We start from the raw sequence: 20,528 nt of genomic DNA, 5'->3' as shown, positions 1-20,528 counted from the left end.
CAACACAACTGGGAAAATGTAGGCGTTCTACAAATGTTGTATGTTTTACTTCTCTTTGTGTGGGTTTTCTCTGTGTGCTCAGGTTTCCTCCCAAACTCCTGCAACATACTGGTTGGATAATTGTATTTAACATAAATTAAGCCTAGTGTGTATGTGGGGGTGCGCTTATATGCGAGGGGATCTAGATTATAAAAGCTCCAATAGAGCGGGAATAGTCTGAGTACAGCACCGCGTAAAATGATGGCACTATATAAATATATGATAGCTGCATTCTCTCCTCACTTGTTACATACTAGTCTTTAAATCAAGGTTTTCATCCCATATCTCTCAGATGCAGACCGCTGCAGGCTGTAATAAACTAATGTCTGCGTTATCCTTGTAGGTATTACTGTATGAATCCATAAAACAATGCATAATTTTACTTTAAATAGGTCATTGTATTTTAGAATGTGGAAAGAAAATGAATAAAACTGGACTTGAAACACACAACAAACAATACTACGACAACTGGAACACGCAAATCCCTCAGACCAGGCTTTTTCAACCAGTGTGCCGTGGTACGCTAGTGTGCTGCGACCAGTTGCAAGGTGTGCCGCGGAGCCAGAGCAGCTTCCTGCACCTTCAGAGTGAACTGTTGGCCCGGGCTCATCTTAGAGGATCAGCTCCGGCCGTGACGTATGCCTTGAAGACGCGGCGGTGTGATATCATAGGTCACACCGCCGCGTCTCACCACCCAGCCAGCTCACCCGCCTGCATACACATCTTCCAGTTCCCGCCTGCATAACAGATTTCCTTGTCCACCCACATCCACACCTGCCCGACCGCCGGCTGCTCAGTATTCACAGCACTCCACTATGAACAACCCCCACCACTGAGGGACAGGGAGGAGGACAGCTGACCGGTAGGGGCTAATATTTGTTGTTATTTTTTTTTTCTCCTGTGGGGAACAGTAGGATTCATGTGGGGAGAATAATGATTTATGGGGGGAACAATGTGAATAATTCATGTGGGGAGCAATATGATTTATGTGGGGAGCAATGTGATTGTCTTTTTCTGTGTAGGCCAATGTATGTATGGATTTTTTTTTACTATGAGGGCCAATGTGTGTTTCTTATTTTTTTCTGTGGGGAACTGATGGTGTGCCTTGGCAATTTAAAAAAACAGTTCGGTGTGCCGTGAGTTAGAAAAGGTTGAAAATCACTTCCTCAGACTAAGCTAAGATTCCAGGGTCATTATTAGCACTCCTGCCATGAACTTCTATATGTATAGTTATTACCACATCATTTACAAAACAGAGATAAAAATGGAGTGCAATTTGTTGCACTGTAAGATCAATCAGGTAAGAGGAAAATCCTTTTCCAGCGTTTAGTATCTAATTTAAACATGACAAGAATAACGACTGCAAACAGTACAGATGTATTCATACTAGCCACAATCACTCGTGGGTCACATACACGTCATTCCTTGGGCTCCCAGCCAGGGGCTGGGCTGGGCAGGGGGGCAGGGTGCCATTTGTCCCTAGGGACAGTGTAATTTAAGTGTTCCAGGGCCACCTGACTGCGGAGACAGGCAGAGGTTGCCCCAGCTCCCCCTGGCCGCTGCTCAGCTAGAGACACATATAGAGGAGCACAGGCGCAAACTCGCAGCTAATTGAGTGTATATACAGTATACAGGTAACTGCCCCTTATTTCATTAGCTATTTAAACCACACCCACATTACACAAACCACACCTCCAACATTACTGTCATGCCCATTTTTGCATTGCATTCCCTGTGAAAAGCTGGGCCACTTGCTTGAGTCTGCCCCCTAGGCTAATAGTTGCCAACCAGCCCCTACTCCTAACATTATAATACTAAGCATCCAATATGGAAGGGACAATACAACAAGCAACATTAGCTACATGGATATAGTGATACATTATACATTCCCTGACAGTACATTTCACAGCAGCAAAATACTACGGTATACATTTATTTATTTTGTAACAAAGTTTATCATAGCTTTATCATTACCTGAAGAGTGAGGCGCTTAACTGCGTTCCACACCACTGCGATAAACTCCTTCATCCTCTCCTCCGGAGTCTTGGAGCCCTCCCTAGAGGTCTGCAGCACCTTGGCGGGGACGGATAGGGGCCGTGATTCTGGAAGGCAATGCAGAACCAGATACAATTATACTGTAGATTTAAGCAGCTACCTACAGCAACATCTTATCTACCCGTGCCAGGCCGCCAGCACATCTCCAGCATTCCTATAATGGCAGTTACAATTACTGTGCAGCTAGCCTCAGACCCTTAACCCTAACCCAAATCTGGGGAAGAAATAACAATACAAGAACCATGTTTAGGCTGCCTAGAGTGGTTTAGATATTTGGGCTTTGAATAAAAAAAACGAAACCTTTTTGATCTGATGTCATTTTATGCAAAGATGATATTGAAACGGTTGTCCACTTTGGGACACTGTCAGCACTGAGGTGACATTACCATTAGGTAATAGGTGCTAAAGGTCCTCACCAGTCTACAGCAATGGAAGAATGCAGCTTTCAGCGCTACTGCAGCCGTTCCTAGGATGCAACCTGTTAGCCCCGATAAGCTGGCACGAGCGGCGGCTTATCGGGGCTTGTGATGCTGCACTGGATGCCGGCTCCTGACAGTTCCCAGTGCAGTGCTGACCTCCGTCTCCCTGGTCACATGACCACCGCCGGTGTCAGGGGAAGAGGGGGCTGCGGCGCTGCTCCGACATCCCCGCTGGGGGTCTCGGCACAGAGTGCCGGCTCCCGGGTCGCAGCACCCTCTGTGCAGACCCAGTCTGCTGCAGCGGGCATGGGACACTGCCAGTCGCCGCAGCCTCTTTGGGATTTTGTTTCACCTGTTTTCATGAGAAAAGGCTTTTTTTCCTTTATTTTTTTTTTTTTTTTTACAGGCGATCTATAAGGATAACCTATTAAAAAAAACTGTGAAAAATAGTCAAAAACATCAGTTTTTCACACCCGATGTTTTACCGGGGTTAATTGGAAATCCCCTAAAGCCACATATACACTGTGCGATTCCAGCAATGAACGATTTTGGCTTAACGATTTCCCTTGAACGTCTCGAGTCCAGAACCAATGATATTGACTATACACCTGGAGCGATTTTGGCTATGACTATCTAGGCAAGTGTCTAGCCAAAATGTATGTGCATACACAGTCTATATTTTCCATCGATAATGATCCACCGGATAGCACATCATTCAGCGTTGGTTCTGTACACACGGAACGATATGCACTAGTTTTTCTAACGATATGGACTATATAGTGCATATCGTTAGCTAGTATCGCTCAGTGTGTAAGTCCCTTAAAAGTTTAAATTACCTATCCACAACTGCATTCCTCATTGTTCAACTCTATGGGCGTCTGGTCTCTAGCACCATACAGCCCCTTTGTGTCTCCACACTTTGTACACCCGTTCGCAGTGTAAATGTTAAGCACTCACTTCTAAGTGCATTCATAGTTTCAGCAGAAGAGCACATTAATACAGCATATTCATTTTGCAGCACTGGTTGTATCATTCCATGTTGTTGGAGTGCGATTACACAAAATACTAAGTTGCCTCATGTACACCAGCTGGACATTTATCCAGTCAGCGGCACTGGGTGTTTGTAGTGTTTTAGTGGACATTTATTAGTGGACAGTATTTTGGTGTGTGTCTGTGGGGGCTCGGTATGATTTACTACCGCACGGGATGCCAAATGTCAGTGTACCGACATCAGCCTCCTGAGCGGTGGACTGCCGGTAGGGGGGTGAGCGCAAATGAGCCCCTTGCGGGCTCGGTGGAGAGCTCTATTCTCCCTCTATGGGAAGCACTTACCTCGCCGGTATAGCCTTGCGGGCTCGGTGGAGAGCTCTATTCTCCCTCTATGGGAAGCACCTACCTCGCCGGTATACCCTTGCGGGCTCGGTGGAGAGCTCTATTCTCCCTCTATGGGAAGCACCTACCTCGCCGGTATACCCTTGCGGGCTCGGTGGAGAGCTTCGCTCCCCACAGGTTCTATTCTCCCTCAATGGGTGTCGTGGACACCCATAGAGGGGGAATCACCTACTTCGCCAGTATACCAGCGGCGGTATGCCCACGTCAGGATCCCGGCATCTGTATTGTGACTGCCGGGATCCCGACGATCGGTATGCTAACCGCATACCGTCTATGGCCTTGTTTAGGCATTTGTATATAGGGCTTCTCAATTCGTTCACTCAGTTTTGCAAATTGAGTAAATATAAATAAAAATCTATACTATACTATAGAGCATAACTATTCTGAACAACAACTGCTTGTGCCCTTCCAAAACTGCATTACCAACTTTAAAAGGGCTGAGAGGGGTGTGTGTACGTTTGGGGCGGTGGATCTTGTGATACCTGAGATTGGTGTTCCTGCTCTGCCAGTAAGACGTCTTATACCAATCAGGACTCACCAAACAGAAATAAACCATATGCCTTCATCTTCACCCCTACAACATGCTAGTGAGAATCATTCACAATGAGAACATGCTAGTGGCTTAGAACATAAGACAATAACTGCATATAACCTGGAATGCATCCCTTCACATTAGAAAGGGAAGCATTATATATCAGTTTACCCATAAACAAACAACAACAATATAATAAGAATTTACTCACCGGTAATTCTATTTCTCGTAGTCCGTAGTGGATGCTGGGAACTCCGTAAGGACCATGGGGAATAGATGGCTCCGCAGGAGACTGGGCACATCTAAAGAAAGATTTAGGACTATCTGGTGTGCACTGGCTCCTCCCCCTATGACCCTCCTCCAAGCCTCAGTTAGGACACTGTGCCCGGAAGAGCTGACACAATAAGGAAGGATTTTGAATCCCGCGTAAGACTCATACCAGCCACACCAATCACACGTATAACTCGTGATAGGAACCCCGGTTAACAGTATGATAACAAAAGGAGCCTCTGAACAGATGGCTCCCAATAATAACCCAATTTGTGTAACAATAACTATTTACAAGTATTGCAGACAATCCGCACTTGGGACGGGCGCCCAGCATCCACTACGGACTACGAGAAATAGAATTACCGGTGAGTAAATTCTTATTTTCTCTGACGTCCTAGTGGATGCTGGGAACTCCGTAAGGACCATGGGGATTATACCAAAGCTCCCAAACGGGCGGGAGAGTGCGGACGACTCTGCAACACCGAATGAGAGAACTCCAGGTCCTCCTCAGCCAGGGTATCAAATTTGTAGAATTTTGCAAACGTGTTTGCCCCTGACCAAGTAGCAGCTCGGCAAGTTGTAAAGCCGAGACCCCTCGGGCAGCCGCCCAAGATGAGCCCACCTTCCTTGTGGAATGGGCTTTTACAGATTTAGGCTGCGGTAGTCCCACCGCAGAATGCGCCAGCTGAATAGTGCTACAAATCCAGCGCGCGATAGTCTGCTTAGAAGCAGGAGCACCCAGTTTGTTGGGTGCATACAGGATAAACAGCGAGTCAGTTTTCCTGACTCCAGCCGTCCTGGAAACATAAATTTTCAGGGCCCTGACTACGTCCAGTAACTTGGAATCCTCCAAGTTCCCAGCAGCCGCAGGCACCACAATAGGCTGGTTCAAGTGAAACGCTGATACCACCTTCGGGAGAAACTGAGGACGAGTCCTCAATTCTGCCCTATCCATATGGAAAATCAGATAAGGGCTTTTATAGGACAAAGCCGCCAATTCTGACACACGCCTGGCCGAAGCCAGGGCCAACAGCATGACCACTTTCCACGTGAGATATTTCACATCCACAGTCTTAAGTGGTTCAAACCAATGTGATTTCAGGAACTCCAAAACCACATTGAGATCCCAAGGTGCCACTGGGGGCACAAAAGGAGGCTGAATATGCAGAACTCCCTTGACAAAAGTCTGAACTTCAGGCAGGGAAGCTAGTTCTTTCTGGAAGAAAATCGACAGGGCCGAAATCTGGACCTTAATGGACCCCAATTTGAGGCCCAACGTCACCCCTGCTTGTAGGAAATGCAGGAATCGACCCAGTTGAAATTCCTCCATTGGGGCCTTCCTGGCCTCACACCAAGCAACATATTTTCGCCAATGCGGTGATAATGTTTTGCGGTGACATCCTTCCTGGCTTTGATCAGGGTAGGGATGACTTCCTCCGGAATGCCCTTTTCCTTCAGGATCCGGTGTTCAACCGCCATGCCGTCAAACGCAGCCGCGGTAAGTCTTGGAACAGACAGGGCCCCTGCTGCAGCAGGTCCTGTCTGAGCGGCAGAGGCCAAGGGTCCTCTGAAAGCATCTCTTGAAGTTCCAGGTACCAAGCTCTTCTTGGCCAATCCGGAACCACGAGTATAGTTTTCACTCCTCGCCTTCGTATTACCTTGGGAATGAGAGGCAGAGGAGGAAACACATAAACCGACTGGTACACCCACGGTGTTACTAGAGCGTCCACAGCGATCGCCTGAGGGTCCCTTGACCTGGCGCAATATCTTTTTAGCTTTTTGTTGAGGCGGGACGCCATCATGTCCACCTGTAGTCTTTCCCACCTGTTTACCAGTATTTGGAAGACTTCTGGATGAAGTCCCCATTCTCCCGGGTGGAGGTCGTGCCTGCTGAGGAAGTCTGCTTCCCAGTTGTCCACTCCCGGAATGAACACTGCTGTCAGTGCTAACACATGATTTTCCGCCCATCGGAGAATCCTTGTGGCTTCTGCCATTGCTCTCCTGCTTCTTGTGCCGCCCTGTCTGTTTACCTGGGCGACCGCCGTGATGTTGTCTGATTGGATCAGTACCGGCTGGTTCTGAACCAGGGGCCTTGCTTGGCTTAGGGCATTGTAAATGGCTCTTAGCTCCAGAATATTTATGTGAAGCGAAATCTCCTGATTTGACCACAGTCCTTGGAAATTTCTTCCCTGTGTGACTGCCCCCCAGCCCCGAAGGCTGGCATCCGTGGTCACCAGGACCCAGTCCTGTATTCCGAATCTGCGGCCCTCTAGTAGATGAGCCCTCTGCAGCCACCACAGCAGCGACACCCTGGCCCTTAGGGACAGGGTGATCAGCCGATGCATCTGAAGATGCGATCCGGACCACTTGTCCAACAGATCCCACTGAAAGATCCTTGCATGGAACCTGCCGAAGGGAATGGCTTCGTATGAAGCCACCATCTTTCCCAGGACTCGCGTGCAGGGGGTCCTTGTCGACAGGGTTATCCGCTGTTGCATCTGGAGATGGGACCTGGACCATTTGTCCAACAGGTCCCACTGGAAAGTCCTTGCGTGGAACCTTCCGAATGGAATTGCTTCGTACGAAGCTACCCTTTTTCCCAGGACTCGTGTGCATTGATGTACCGACACCTGTCCCGGTTTTAGGAGGTCTCTGACTAGAGATGACAACTCCTCGGCTTTTTCCACTGGAAGAAACACTTTTTTCTGGTCTGTGTCCAGAATCATTCCCAGGAACAGAAGACGTGTCGTCGGGACCAGCTGTGACTTTGGAATATTGAGAATCCAGCCGTGCTGTTGTAGCACTTCCCGAGAAAGTGCTACCCCCACTACCAACTGTTCCTTGGACCTCGCCTTTATCAGGAGATCATCCAAGTACGGGATAATTAAAACTCCCTTCTTGCGAAGGAGTATCATCATTTCGGCCATTACCCTGGTAAAGACCCTCGGTGCCGTGGATAACCCAAACGGCAGCGTCTGGACTGATAGTGACAGTCCTGTACCACAAATCTGAGGTACTCCTGGTGAGGGGTGTAAATGGGGACATGTAGGTACGCATCCTTGATGTCCAGGGAGACCATGTAATCCCCCTTGTCCAGGCTCGCAATAACCGCCCTGAGCGATTCCATCTTGAACTTGAACCTTTTGATATAAGTGTTCAAGGATTTTAAATTTAAGATGGGCCTCACCGAACCGTCCGGTTTCGGTATCACAAACATTGTGGAATAGTAACCCTTTCCTTGCTGAAGGAGGGGTACCTAGACAATCACTTGCTGTGAATACAGTTTCTGGATAGCCACCAACACTGCCTCCCTGACAGAGGGAGTTGCTGGTAAGGCAGATTTTAGAAAACGGCGGGGGGGGGGGGGGGGGGGGGGGGAAACGTCTCGAATTCCAGCCAGTACCCCTGAGATACTACTTGAAGGATCCAGGGATCCACCTGTGAGAGAGCCCACTGTGTGCTGAAATTTCTGAGACGGGCCCCCACCTACCCGGGTCCGCCTGTGAAGCCCCAGCGTCATGCTGTGGACTTACCGGACGCGGGGGAGGACTTTTGCTCTTGGGAACTGGCTGTATGCTGCAGCTTTTTCCCTCTACCTTTGCCTCTCGGCAGAAAGGATGCGCCTCGAGCCCTCTTGTGTTTATGGGGCCGAAAGGACTGTAATACGGTGCTTTCTTTTGCTGTGGGGTAGCCTGTGGCAAAATGTCGATTTCCCAGCCGTAGCTGTGGAAACGAGCTCTGAAAGACCATCCCCAACAGTTCCACCCCTCAGCAAAATATTGTCCCTATCCAGGGCATCAATATTATCCGACAGGGAATCTGACCACGCAGCAGCAGCACTGCACATCCATGCTGATGCAATCGCTGGTCGCAATATAATGCCCGTGTGTGTATATATAGCTTTTAGGGTAGCTTCCTGCCTTCTATCAGCAGGATCCTTTAGGGCGGCCGTATCCGGAGACGGTAGTGCCACCTGTTTTGATAAACGTGTAAGCGCTTTATCTACCCTAGGGGATGTTTCCCAACGTGACCTATCCTCTGGCGGGAAAGGGTACGCTGCCAATAACCTTTAGAAATTATCAATTTCTTATCGGGGGAAGTCCAGGCTTCCTCACACACCTCATTTAATTCCTCAGATGCAGGAAAAACTACTGGTAGTTTTTTCTCACCGAACATAATACCCTTTTTTGTGGTACCTGGGGTACTATCAGAAATGTGTAACACATTTTTCATTGCCTCAATCATGTAACGGGTGGACCTATTGGAGGATACACTAGTCTCATCGTCGTCGACACTGGAGTCGGTATCAGTGTCGACATCTGTGTCTGTCATCTGAGGTAGCGGGCGTTTTAAAGCCCCTGATGACATTTGAGACGCTGGAACAGTCACAAGCTGAGTAGCCGGCTGTCCTATGTCGTCAAACCTTTTATGTAAGGAGCTGACACTGTCACGTAATTCCTTCCATAAGTCCATCCACACAGGTGTCGACCCCTCAGGGGGTGACAACACATTTACAGGCATTTGCTCTGCCTCCACATCATTTTCCTCATCATACATGTCGACACAGCGGTACCGACACACAGCACACACACAGGGAATGCTCTGACAGAGGACAGGACCCCACAAAGCCCTTTGGGGAGACAGAGGGAGAGTATGCCAGCACACACCAGAGCGCTATATACCACAGGGATATCACCTATAAAGAGTGTTTTCCCCATATAGCTGCATATATATATTATACTGCGCCTAAATTTGTGCCCCCCCTCTCTTTTTTACCCTTTCTGTAGTGCAGGACTGCAGGGGAGAGCCAGGGAGCGATCCTTCCAGCGAAGCTGTGAGGGAAAATGGCGCCAGTGTGCTGAGGGAGATGGCTCCGCCCCTTTATCGGCGGGCTTTCTCCCGCTATTTTAATATTTTTGGCAGGAGTTAATATACACCTATATAGCCTCTGGGGCTATATATGGTGTCAGTTTGCCAGCCAAGGTGTTATTTATTGCTGCTCAGGACGCCCCCCCCCCCCCAGCGCCCTGCACCCATCAGTGACCGAAGTGTGTGGTGTGCATGAGGAGCAATGGCGCACAGCTGCAGTGCTGTGCGCTAACTTGGAGAAGACAGAAGTCTTCAGCCGCCGATTTTCTGGACCTTCTTGCTTCTGGCTCTGTAAGGGGGACGGCGGCGCGGCTCCGGGAACGGACGACGAGGTCGGGTCCTGTGTGCGATCCCTCTGGAGCTAATGGTGTCCAGTAGCCTAAGAAGCCCAAGCTACCACCACTTAGGTAGGTTCGCTTCTTCTCCCCTTAGTCCCTCGGTGCAGTGAGCCTGTTGCCAGCAGGTGTCACTGTAAAATAAAAAACCTAAATTAAACTTTCTTTCTAGGAGCTCAGGAGAGCCCCTAGTGTGCATCCAGCTCAGCCGGGCACAGAAATCTAACTGAGGCTTGGAGGAGGGGCATAGGGGGAGGAGCCAGTGCACACCAGATAGTCCTAAATCTTTCTTTAGATGTGCCCAGTCTCCTGCGGAGCCGTCTATTCCCCATGGTCCTTACGGAGTTCCCAGCATCCACTAGGACGTCAGAGAAAACTCAAGTAAAAGGTTTAACTAACAAATAAAAATCTATAGGACACGAATGTAGCACTAGGAAGACTGTCTTCAGGCACGTGTATTTTATACACAGACCACCTGGCATTTCAGGGTGGTCTCGTTTATCAAAATAAGTGCGTACACAGGTTTTTCTCACAAATGTGTATTTCAGTTTCTTTGCAGATTATCAGTATGAAACATACCTATAGTACGTGACTACTATTCTTACCATGGTTTTTATTTATAGTTTCCCGTAGTTAAAGGCGTCTGGCCATGCACTGCCTCTCGGCTACTTTGCACAGTGATTATGTAAAGGCCATTAAATACAGCACTTTAGTACAACACATTAACAGCGCCCAACTGGGTAGAGAGCTAATTATTAGTTCCTTCTCCAAACATAGTTGGGTTCTGTGCCGACCGGCAATCTCCTGGAATGTTTGGTTAAGCAAATGAAATCATGTTACACATGATCAAAGGGCTATCATAATCAACCCATCTTAACACATAAGAGCAATTACCGCCCCGCCTATAGGAGCGCTTACCCACGGCTAATACCTCAGGGAATATCGTTTGATCCATTTTATTTATCAAAAAGTGACTAGCTGTTGCCGAGAGACTAGTAGGCAGGATACATTCCTGGGCCGCTTCACATGCCTCTCTTATGGGCTAATGACAATATGGTATCGCAGCTTCTTTCCTCTCGCTCTCTTTGCTAATGAACAGTAATCCAGCAATGTCACAAGCAATTTGACAGATCGGTCAGAAAATCGCTGCATGGGTCAATGACTGCATTTATCTGTGAACACAGAACATATACATTGGAACCTCTTAGAAAAAAAATTCAAGCGTATTCATTGCCCACACATAATGGAGGCAGCCATTTTAGAAACTAAACCAGCATTGAAGAGAATGAAGCCAACTGATCTGATAGGAACTAGTGAAATTACTGACGTAAAAGGCACTTAAAAATACTGGCTGCAGATAGGTGAAGAAGACGCTTCAAGCTGTCTAAGATCCTATGTTCACATAAGCAGCAGAACATGGGAGACGACTGTGGGCGGGGTCACCACTCAGAGGCCATAATCTGCTAGATGTCTTCTGATTGGTCTTACCATTCACCTCAGTCCTCTGTTACTCTTGGAATCATCACACAGGCCTGGATTTAGTCTAGTGTTGGGGGATAAACCTTGAGCACATGGAGATTCAGTGACTGTCGCCATGGATAGAGTAACTGGTCTGCCTACCTTGAAGTGCAACTGTGGACAAAAGAGCTATGGAATGCACTAGGTCAGTAGAGTTTCTTGTGAAGTGTGTACCATCTTTTACTTCTGGTGACTACTACAGAGGAGCGTGCAGCAGTCCTTCTAAGCAAGAAACATTAGAGTTAAACTCTAAATGCGTTTCCCAGCTGCCCAGTGTTGGATCCAGCATTCTGAATCACCACTGTGCAAGCTACCCTGCAGTACAGACCAAAGGGAAGCAGTCAGGCGGAACCAGCCAAAAGGCACCAGCAGAGAGTTGCTGAAGCAGCTATCATCATTATTATTCTTTATTTATATGGAGTCACAAGGCTTCTGCAGTGCCTAACAAAGCACATAATCAAATAAGCAGAACAAGAGAACAGTGACTTACAGAACAAGATAATATAGGACAAGTACAGGGTACATAAAAATGTCTGCATAAGCGGTCATAGGACTCAAATAACAAGCAGACAGCAGAAACCATGGGTTAGTTTCCGTGGTAGGGAGTAGATGATAGTATAAGAAAGGGAAGGAAAAGCACATGAGGGAAGAGGGCCCTGCTTGTGAGAGCTTACATTCTCAAGGGGAGCGGCAGATAGACAAAGGTGACAAAGGTGGGGTAGACAGTGAGTATGGTGCTATGTAAACACCCAGTAGTAAGCAGTTCTGGAGGAGTCTAGTCGCCGCAGGAGGAGAAGAGGTCAGTGACAGCTGGGTATTGACAGTAAAAGGTAACCACAAGACAAGCGATAGCATGACAAACTGTCAGGAGAAGAGACAGGGTGGCACTGTAAGTCCGTTCCTACCACAGCAACTTTAAAGTTATCGCCTTGGAAAATTAAGAATTACAACTATAAATACACAAAACTTGCAGAACCTCTACTGATTTTAATATAGATATTGCACAGTTTCCATTTCGAACATTTAATACAGATGTTAGTCTTACCGACAGGTACAGTGAGCCTGCCAAATGACATCACACAAAAAAAGTTAATTACGTGAAAGTGCTGTTGTTCTATATGATTTCCACTTATAAAACTGCAATAACCATTAGAATCCATACAATTATGGAGGTTTATAAGTGCTTGCTTCGGACTGGACTCTGCAGAATGACTTCATTGCCGTGTGAGTAATAGAGCTCCGTTAACATCGCAGAGTCCCTGATGAATTTGCGGAGAGGTGTCGTAGTGTATCACAACACAACACTTGCACAACCAGCGCATTCCTGGCTGCTGCCATGGAAATCAAATTACAGAACATCTTTGCAGGACATGTACAAGTGTTTTTTTTGTTTTTTTTACAACTTGTACTTCAACAAAAAATCCTTTTGCTACATGGAATTTGTTTAGGATCAGAATTGATTAAACAGAGCTTATATGCTCATCTTAAATTGACAGTGAAATAATAGCTATAAAACACATACATACTATGACAATTAAAATGTAAAATAGGCAGCTTAGTGCTGCAGTCATTAGCATTGAAGCCTCATAGTATGAAAGTCATGGGTTCGATTCCATCAAGGACCTTATCTGTGTGGCAGTCAGCAGGCAGGGAAGTAGCGGTCAGCAGATCATGTGACCTCTCTTAGCAGCGTAACCAGCGCCAGCCGCCACTCAGTAGGCGGAGCATCAATGTGAGGCATATTGTATGGCATACTTTATAGTTATTGCTCTGTGCTTGTGCATTGAGCACTGGTTTCTTTAATACTGTAAGCTACAGTATGTAGTGGTGGGTAGCATAACTGCCTCACAGCACTGAGGTTATGAGTTCAAGCCCCATCCAAGGAACTATCTGTGTTCAATTTGTAAATTCGCCCTGTATTTATGAGGGTTAATTCTGGGGGCTCATTTTCTTCCCACAGCCCAATCTGTTGAGCAGTCCTGAGAGAATTGGCCAGCATCCGCTCACTTTCCCAGTAATGAAGGTGGACCTGGGGCTTGACTATGTTAGAAGTGATGCATTGTACCATTGTGGCCGTGCCCCAGCAAATAACAACACTGAGCAGTGAGTGACAGTGTCACGTTGATGGAATTCACCAAACTACGTTCCCCCCAAGAGAAGTATGAATAAACCCCATTCCCAAAGCTCCTCACACCAGGAACTCTCAAACCTTCTGTTCTATCTATTTGATATACGATTTCCCATTAACACACTTGTAACGTAAAGTCCCAGGGGAAGATGTACTAAGCCTTGGAGAGATATAAAGTACCAGCTAATCGGCTCCTGTCATTTTTCAAATGCATCCTGTAACATGGCAGTTAGGAGCTGATTGGCTGGTACTTTATCTCTCTCCACTCCAAGACTCATCAGCAGTTCCAATGCCAGATTATGGGGTCTATTTACTAAGCCTTGGACGGAGATAAAGTATCAGCCAATGAGCTCCTAACTGCCATGTTACCGGCTGGGTTTTAAAAAAATGACAGTTAGGAGCTGATTGGCTGCGACGTTTATCTCCATCCACTTTATCTTCGTCCAAGGCTTAGTAAATAGTCCTTTGCATCTCTTGGCTACCCATTCCCCGTAAACCATGGATGGGGAACCTTCGGTCCTCCAGCAGTTGTTGAACTACACATCCCAGCATGCCCTGCAACAGTTTTAGCATGGTCAAATAGCAAAACTGTAGCAAGGCATTCTGGTATGTGTAGTTCAACAACAGCTGGAGGGCCGAAGGTTCCCCATCCCTGCCTTAAACTTAGGAGCAGATAATTTCAACCTGTTGTACTTTTTCTACCTTTTTCATTCTACATTCTTATTGAACTACTACTGATTGAATTGATAGGTAATACCTACCATAACAATACTTACTGTAGCCTATTTCCAGCTCCCCTGATAATTTAACGGAACCATGAGTGTGAACGATGGGAATCATTTGACCCACCTGAAAATGATCTTTGACTGTTCGCAAACCCCTTTGATTTGCAGCATTATGCTACAGGGGGGCGGGGTCTAACAAGGAGAAGAGCCAGGCCCCGTCCCCGCAGGCTGCTGCATCTCCCATCTGAGAGGGAATGTAAAAGTTGACAGTTATGACTTTAAACTATTATTGCTGACGGTGAACAGTCAACGTTAAACGATCTGCCTGTGGAAAAGGCAACATTTGATGAGACAGGTCATCAATTTACACAGAAAAAATACACCCCCACCCTTCAAAAAAAAAAAAAGAAAGAAAACTCAATGAGTAAATATTATAGAGTTCTATTTTCCAACAAATTAAACATGATTACAACAAAATGACCACTATTTATACATCCAAAACAAAATGACTATATATTTTCTTATTAGCCACCCCCCTCCCGGATAAATGCCAATTAAAGATGGGACCATTTCAGCTGGAAAAAAAATGATGTAACCGTTACTCAGCAATGCCTTGTGCATACAGATTGCCCTATCGCTGCAGCAGCAGCCCGTATCACCACGGAAACGCATACACAAACAGTGGCTGATGTATTTCTAGAGAGAGAAAAAAGCGCCTTGGTTTTTTATTATTATTACAATTTATCCCAACAGCTAGTCCTGTAGGTATAGTTTGAGGCAGGTGTGTTGCTCTTGCTTCTGTTTTTATTAATATCAGCACAGTAATAAATTACGTGTTACAGCTGGAAATTACAGAAAACGGCTACAGCAGATCTCATCGTTAAACATGAGTAATCTTTCCCTATAAATGAAAATAGAGTGAAAATATAAAATGTGGGCAGATGGGAGAGATTTTTTTTTCTTTTTTTTTTCCGGGCGATTAAAGCTCCATGCTTTCTGGAATTGTGTAATAAACTTTTGGTTGTCATCTAAGTTTATCCACATCATCCTGTTAGATCATTTGCTCAGATTTTATTACTATATAGATCATGTTAATAGTAGCATTATGATATGTATTACATCACTCCTCGGTTGTAGGTATAGCATGCACTACTTGCATTATTTAAACTCCACTCTATCAGTCACATGGTGCGCTGTAATTGTGGATGGCTGAATGAACACAAGACATTTACAAAGCAGAGTTTTATCAGTGGTACACACTAGAGCGTTGTCGTTCCACAACGCCGTTGTGCTGCACAATAAACCAGGCGTCCGTCGCTAGCGTCCTGTGTTATGTTAATGAAGGACTGAACATGGTCGTTACGTCCTGCATTAAAGTCACCCCAATGTTTAGGGGCAATTTGGGCTGACAGGGATTCGTTCCTATCTCGGAACAAATCCCCGTCGTGCCAGTGTGTACCCAGCTTTCGTAAAATGAGTAAACAATGTGTACTACATTGTAATCACATGGGGATATTTTAACAGTATCTGCAAGTTGGAGGTTAATTATTTAGTAACACTTGGGCGTAAGGCAACTACATTCAGATAGTTGCCATGTGACTGCAAAGGAAATAGACGTAACTTTTAACTGCACGCGTACTTTGCAACCTAACTGCCTTCTGTTCTACAAGTAACATGTAACACCCTCCTCCCCGCATTGTACACCTGCATCGTAACTGCTCCACTTGCATTTGAATCCTTGTCCCCTGCATTCCAACTCTTCTTTCTGCATTATAGATGTTCCTTTACAGTTGGACACCTGGATTTCTAACTGATCCATTTGCATTCTAAAGTCAGGTACATGCGCCGATGCGACCCAGCGATGCGCCAAAAAGATACATTGCACAGCAGTACACACCAAACGATCTGCTGTATGGTGGTGCGGTGTATCGTTACATGCTGCATGTGACAACCTTGCCATGGAATCGTCCCAATGGACGTGCAGCAATTCCAATGGGTTGATGCAATGAACAATGGCAGGGAGCCATGGAGCAGGAGAGCACACACAATATGTACGATATATCGCTCCGTTCCGCATCTTATAGTGTGTACCCATCACTCTTCTTCACTGCATTCTAACTCGTCTCCCCTGCATAATGTCGATTTTCTTTTGCTTTCTAACAGCTGCACATCTGCATACTAACCGCGATCCGGTCTTTAGGTCGACATGGTCAACATGGAGATGATCGACATGAGTTTTTTTTTTTTTTTTTATTAATTTTTTTTAAACTTTTTCATACTTTATGATTCACGTGGACTACAATTGGGAATAGGAACCTGTGCTGAGCGCAGCAGTAGCGGAGTGAGGCACCTTTGTCCGAAGCATGGTGAGTGAAACGAGCCATGGGAGGGGATACGGTGCACTAATTGGGGCTCCCGGTCACTTTACAAAGAAAATGACACCTACAAATGTAAAAAAACTCATGTTGACATTTTCCCATGTCGACCTAATGACTGTACCGCCCTCGCCATCTATAGATGGTGAGAGCGGTATGGTGCCCATTGCCGGCAATGGGGACCCATTGCTGCCACTATGGCTTCAGCGAAGGATTCCAGGCATTGCTGGGTTCCTGCAGGATGAAATAATCATGCACACGGCAGACGGGACATCACCCATATGCATGACACAGAAGCCCGTCGCCTGCAGCGTTAGATCGGAGGACGTTGCTGAGGTGGAAGACACCACTGGACCTCGCCGGAGAGGCAAGTAATACTGAATACCAGCTATATATTGGAAATATGCAGCTGGTATTAAAATTTGTTGCTAAATGGGGCACTAACGCTTCCACTCAATATTCTAACCCTTCACCCCTGCATTCTAATCCGTCTCCCCAGCATTCTAACCCTTCTCCCGCGCATTCTAACCCTTCTCCCCCGCATTCTAGCCTTGACCCCCTGCATTCTAACCCTACTTCCCTGCACTGTAGATGTTCTACTGCGATCTAAAAGTTATACACCTGAATTTTACTGATCCCTCTGCATTTTAATTGCATCTGCTTTCTCTCTTTTTGCTGCGATCATCTGTTTTTTTTCCCCTCAACGGCTATGGACATATACGTCCTAGTATGTAGACTGTACATAACAGTCTATGGTGCGAACGCCCGCTGCAGACAGTCGTAGAGCAGCTCACTCGCACTATGCCGCAATGCATGTGCACATGCATACGCATCGCAGCATAGATGAGCGTGGCTACATCTGTAGCATATAGAACAAGACAAGTGGTAATGTGCAGCTTGGCAGTAATAACACACAGGAAAAAAAAATGTCTATAGGTGGGTACACACTAAACGACTCGCAAACTTGGTGACATTGCAAATGGCATTAAAGAGAAAGTATGCCTTTTTGCAGAAGACACAAAGGTATGCAACTGGGTAGACACACCAGGTGGGGTAAAACAAATGATTGAGGATCTAGGTAGACTAGAGGATTGGTCAAGAGTCTGGCAATTACAGTTTAATGCCAAAAAATACAAAATCATGCAGTTGGGTCTCAAAAATCCAAAGCCTAAATATAGTATTAATGCCACTATACTGGAAACTACTGAGGAGGAAAGGGATCTAGGAGTCACTATTTCAGGTGACTTAAAGGCAGGTAAGCAATGTAACAAAGCAATGAATAAGGCTAGTCAGATGCTTGGTTGCATTGGGAGAAGAATCAGCAGCAGAAAGAAGTAATAATGCCACTGTATAGGTCTTTCATACGGCCTCATCTAGAATACTGTGTTCAGTTATGGAGACCATATCTTCAGAAGGATATTGATACATTAGAGACTGTACAAAGAAGGGCAACTAAAATGGTGCATGGCCTACATCACAAAACATACCCAGAAAGACTAAGAAATCTCAATATGTATAGTATAGAGCAGAGAAGGGAAAGGGGGGACATGATATAAACTTTCAAATTTACTGTACTGAGGGTTTTAACAAAGTCCAGGAGGGAAACTTTCTTCAAATGAAGAGAAGTATTAGAATACGAGGACATGCACTGAGACTGGAGGGAGGTAGGTTGAGGGGACATTTAAGGACAAATTACTTCACTTGAGCATGCATCATCAGCAACATAGTGCATACAGACTGCATGTGTCCGAATAGGGCACATCGTCCACGATATCATCTAGTGTGTACTCACCTTTACAGAAGAGAAGATCAAGACACTACAAAATACCCAACACTGGAAATCAGGGACTGGTGAGTCCGTAGAAGGTAATTATTACATGGACAAAATTGGAGGAACAACTTGTGAAGTAATTGTTTTACCTTAACAGATGGAGACATGATAGAAAATGAGCTAATCAAGTGGGTGATATCCTGAGCGTGTATACTCTCCAACCTTTTACTGAATAATTAGCTTATATTAAATATCATACAAGTGCTATTCTCCTTTAGTTGGTCTAGTTACACTGAATTTGGCTACAAACCAGTTTGTACAATGAGACTGGAGTGCACAGACGTTTTCAGGAGATGCAATCTAACACTTGGGCCTGGGTATATGTTACTGTATGTGGCAATATAAGAAATCTGCATATAGAGAAGAGTGTTATGTGAATGGTTAGGATCTGAAAGCAACACTTCCATACTACCAGCAGAGAACCACTGGCTCTCTGTCATCGATGGCAAAACTATCTGCCACTAGTTAGTAGTATAGCGTCCATGGTGTTATAAATACGTCTGCATGCAGTGAGGACACTAAGGGCCCCTTTTAAGTACAAGACATAACCACTTTAGCAGTCACTAAAGGGGTTGTGTCTTCTTCTCAGTATTCAACAAACAAAGTTTACCGCTGTTTGACACTGCGGTCCCCACTGCCGGCAATGGGGACCTAACAGCAGCCTTTTCAGCTTTAACGAAGCCTACCAAGCACTGCCAGGTCCCCACCGGGTAAAACTGGCCGATGTACCAGCGCATGACACAGAAGCCATTGCTGCCAGCTGCAGAGCATAGGCTGCCAGCAAGGGGCGTCACTTGACCTCGCCGGCGAGGTAAGTAACGTTAATTAACAGCGGCATATTCATCACTGCGATACTAAATGAAATATGCTGGTATTAAGATTCGTTATTAAAAGGGGCTCTAAAAATGTTATATGTACCATAGCAAGTCTGAAAACGTCTATTCTAGCACAGACCGACTCTCCAGCCTGTGTCTACTCTTACATGTAAGCGGCCTGTAGAATGGAAACCTTGCTATTCAACCTTTTCGAATGTTTTACACATACTGTAGCATTGTGGGAAACTTGTGAGTGGAACCTACATGTGACCCCCAAAAAACTCAGATCCAGTAACTTGAGGAACATTTTTATATTTCACGCAACGTACAGTAACATATGCACAAATAAACCCATCACATATATAAATGTATGTGGAATTATGTGGGTTTTCTTCTGCAGCTACGTCAACATTGTGGTTCCTGATCTAGTCATTAATAAGGATGAATAACCAGACACAACAGTGATATAATGGATAAATCTACAAAAGCACACACATTTTCCTTTTACCTAACCACGAAATACATGTGCGTTCATACTGTTACGATACTGTGTACTTTTACAAAAACTAAACTCTTTTATAGCCAAAGTGAAGCTCATCCCTGTAAATAATTTATTCAGCCCCCATGGCAGCTTTCTACGCCCCTTTCGCAACCAACGCAGTGCTCCTTAATCCTATCCTCAATCACGCTCAACCTCCATTAAAGAAATAAATTTATTTCTGGATGTCCAACGCTGTTCGCACACTTACTTTCTCACCTGATCAAAACAAGTGTAAAATGAAGGGTGAGTACACATATTTGCTAGAAGGAACCAGGAGAACTGGAGGCAAGGACAGTGTTAGGGGGACCGTCCTCCTTATATTATAAACGGTTGACAAACTATTACATCAAGTCAGTTTTGTCCAATACAATTTATACAGCTGGTGACGCACGCAGATCTCATTGGACAATTAATTTTCATTATAAAGCCTAACGTGCCCAGATTGGACAATGTGTTGCCAGCCTAATATTTAGGAATATATTTATCAGCGCTGGTCATTGATTACATTTTTCCTACCTTTCCAATCAAGCTTAATAATAAAAGGTCTAAAGGTGGATCCTCTGCAATATAAAGAAATGTGGAACAAGTAGTCTTACGCTTGAATAGAGCAGGCCCATACTAATTTTAGATTTACCTTTAAAAGATAATTCCAAATCACATACAGTATGAGTGCACATTGGTGGA

The 20,528-nt window shown here is 45.6% G+C and overlaps 1 protein-coding gene across 5 annotated transcripts in view; it reads right to left on the bottom strand.

Annotated features, from left to right (window-relative positions):
- Positions 1-20,528, bottom strand: part of VPS13B (vacuolar protein sorting 13 homolog B) — a 1,616,194-nt gene that overhangs the window by 884,246 nt on the left and 711,420 nt on the right. For all 5 annotated transcript variants that reach the window (XM_063924187.1, XM_063924188.1, XM_063924189.1 and 2 more), the window contains exon 22: positions 2,014-2,141. In XM_063924187.1, the coding sequence (XP_063780257.1) occupies positions 2,014-2,141 (128 nt within the window). The remainder of the gene's footprint in view (positions 1-2,013; positions 2,142-20,528) is intronic.

This window comes from Pseudophryne corroboree, chromosome 5, assembly GCF_028390025.1.
Source record: "Pseudophryne corroboree isolate aPseCor3 chromosome 5, aPseCor3.hap2, whole genome shotgun sequence".
Lineage (NCBI taxonomy): Eukaryota > Metazoa > Chordata > Amphibia > Anura > Myobatrachidae > Pseudophryne > Pseudophryne corroboree.
Note: the sequence above shows the minus strand (reverse complement) of the source record. Positions and strands in the feature narration are given on the sequence as shown.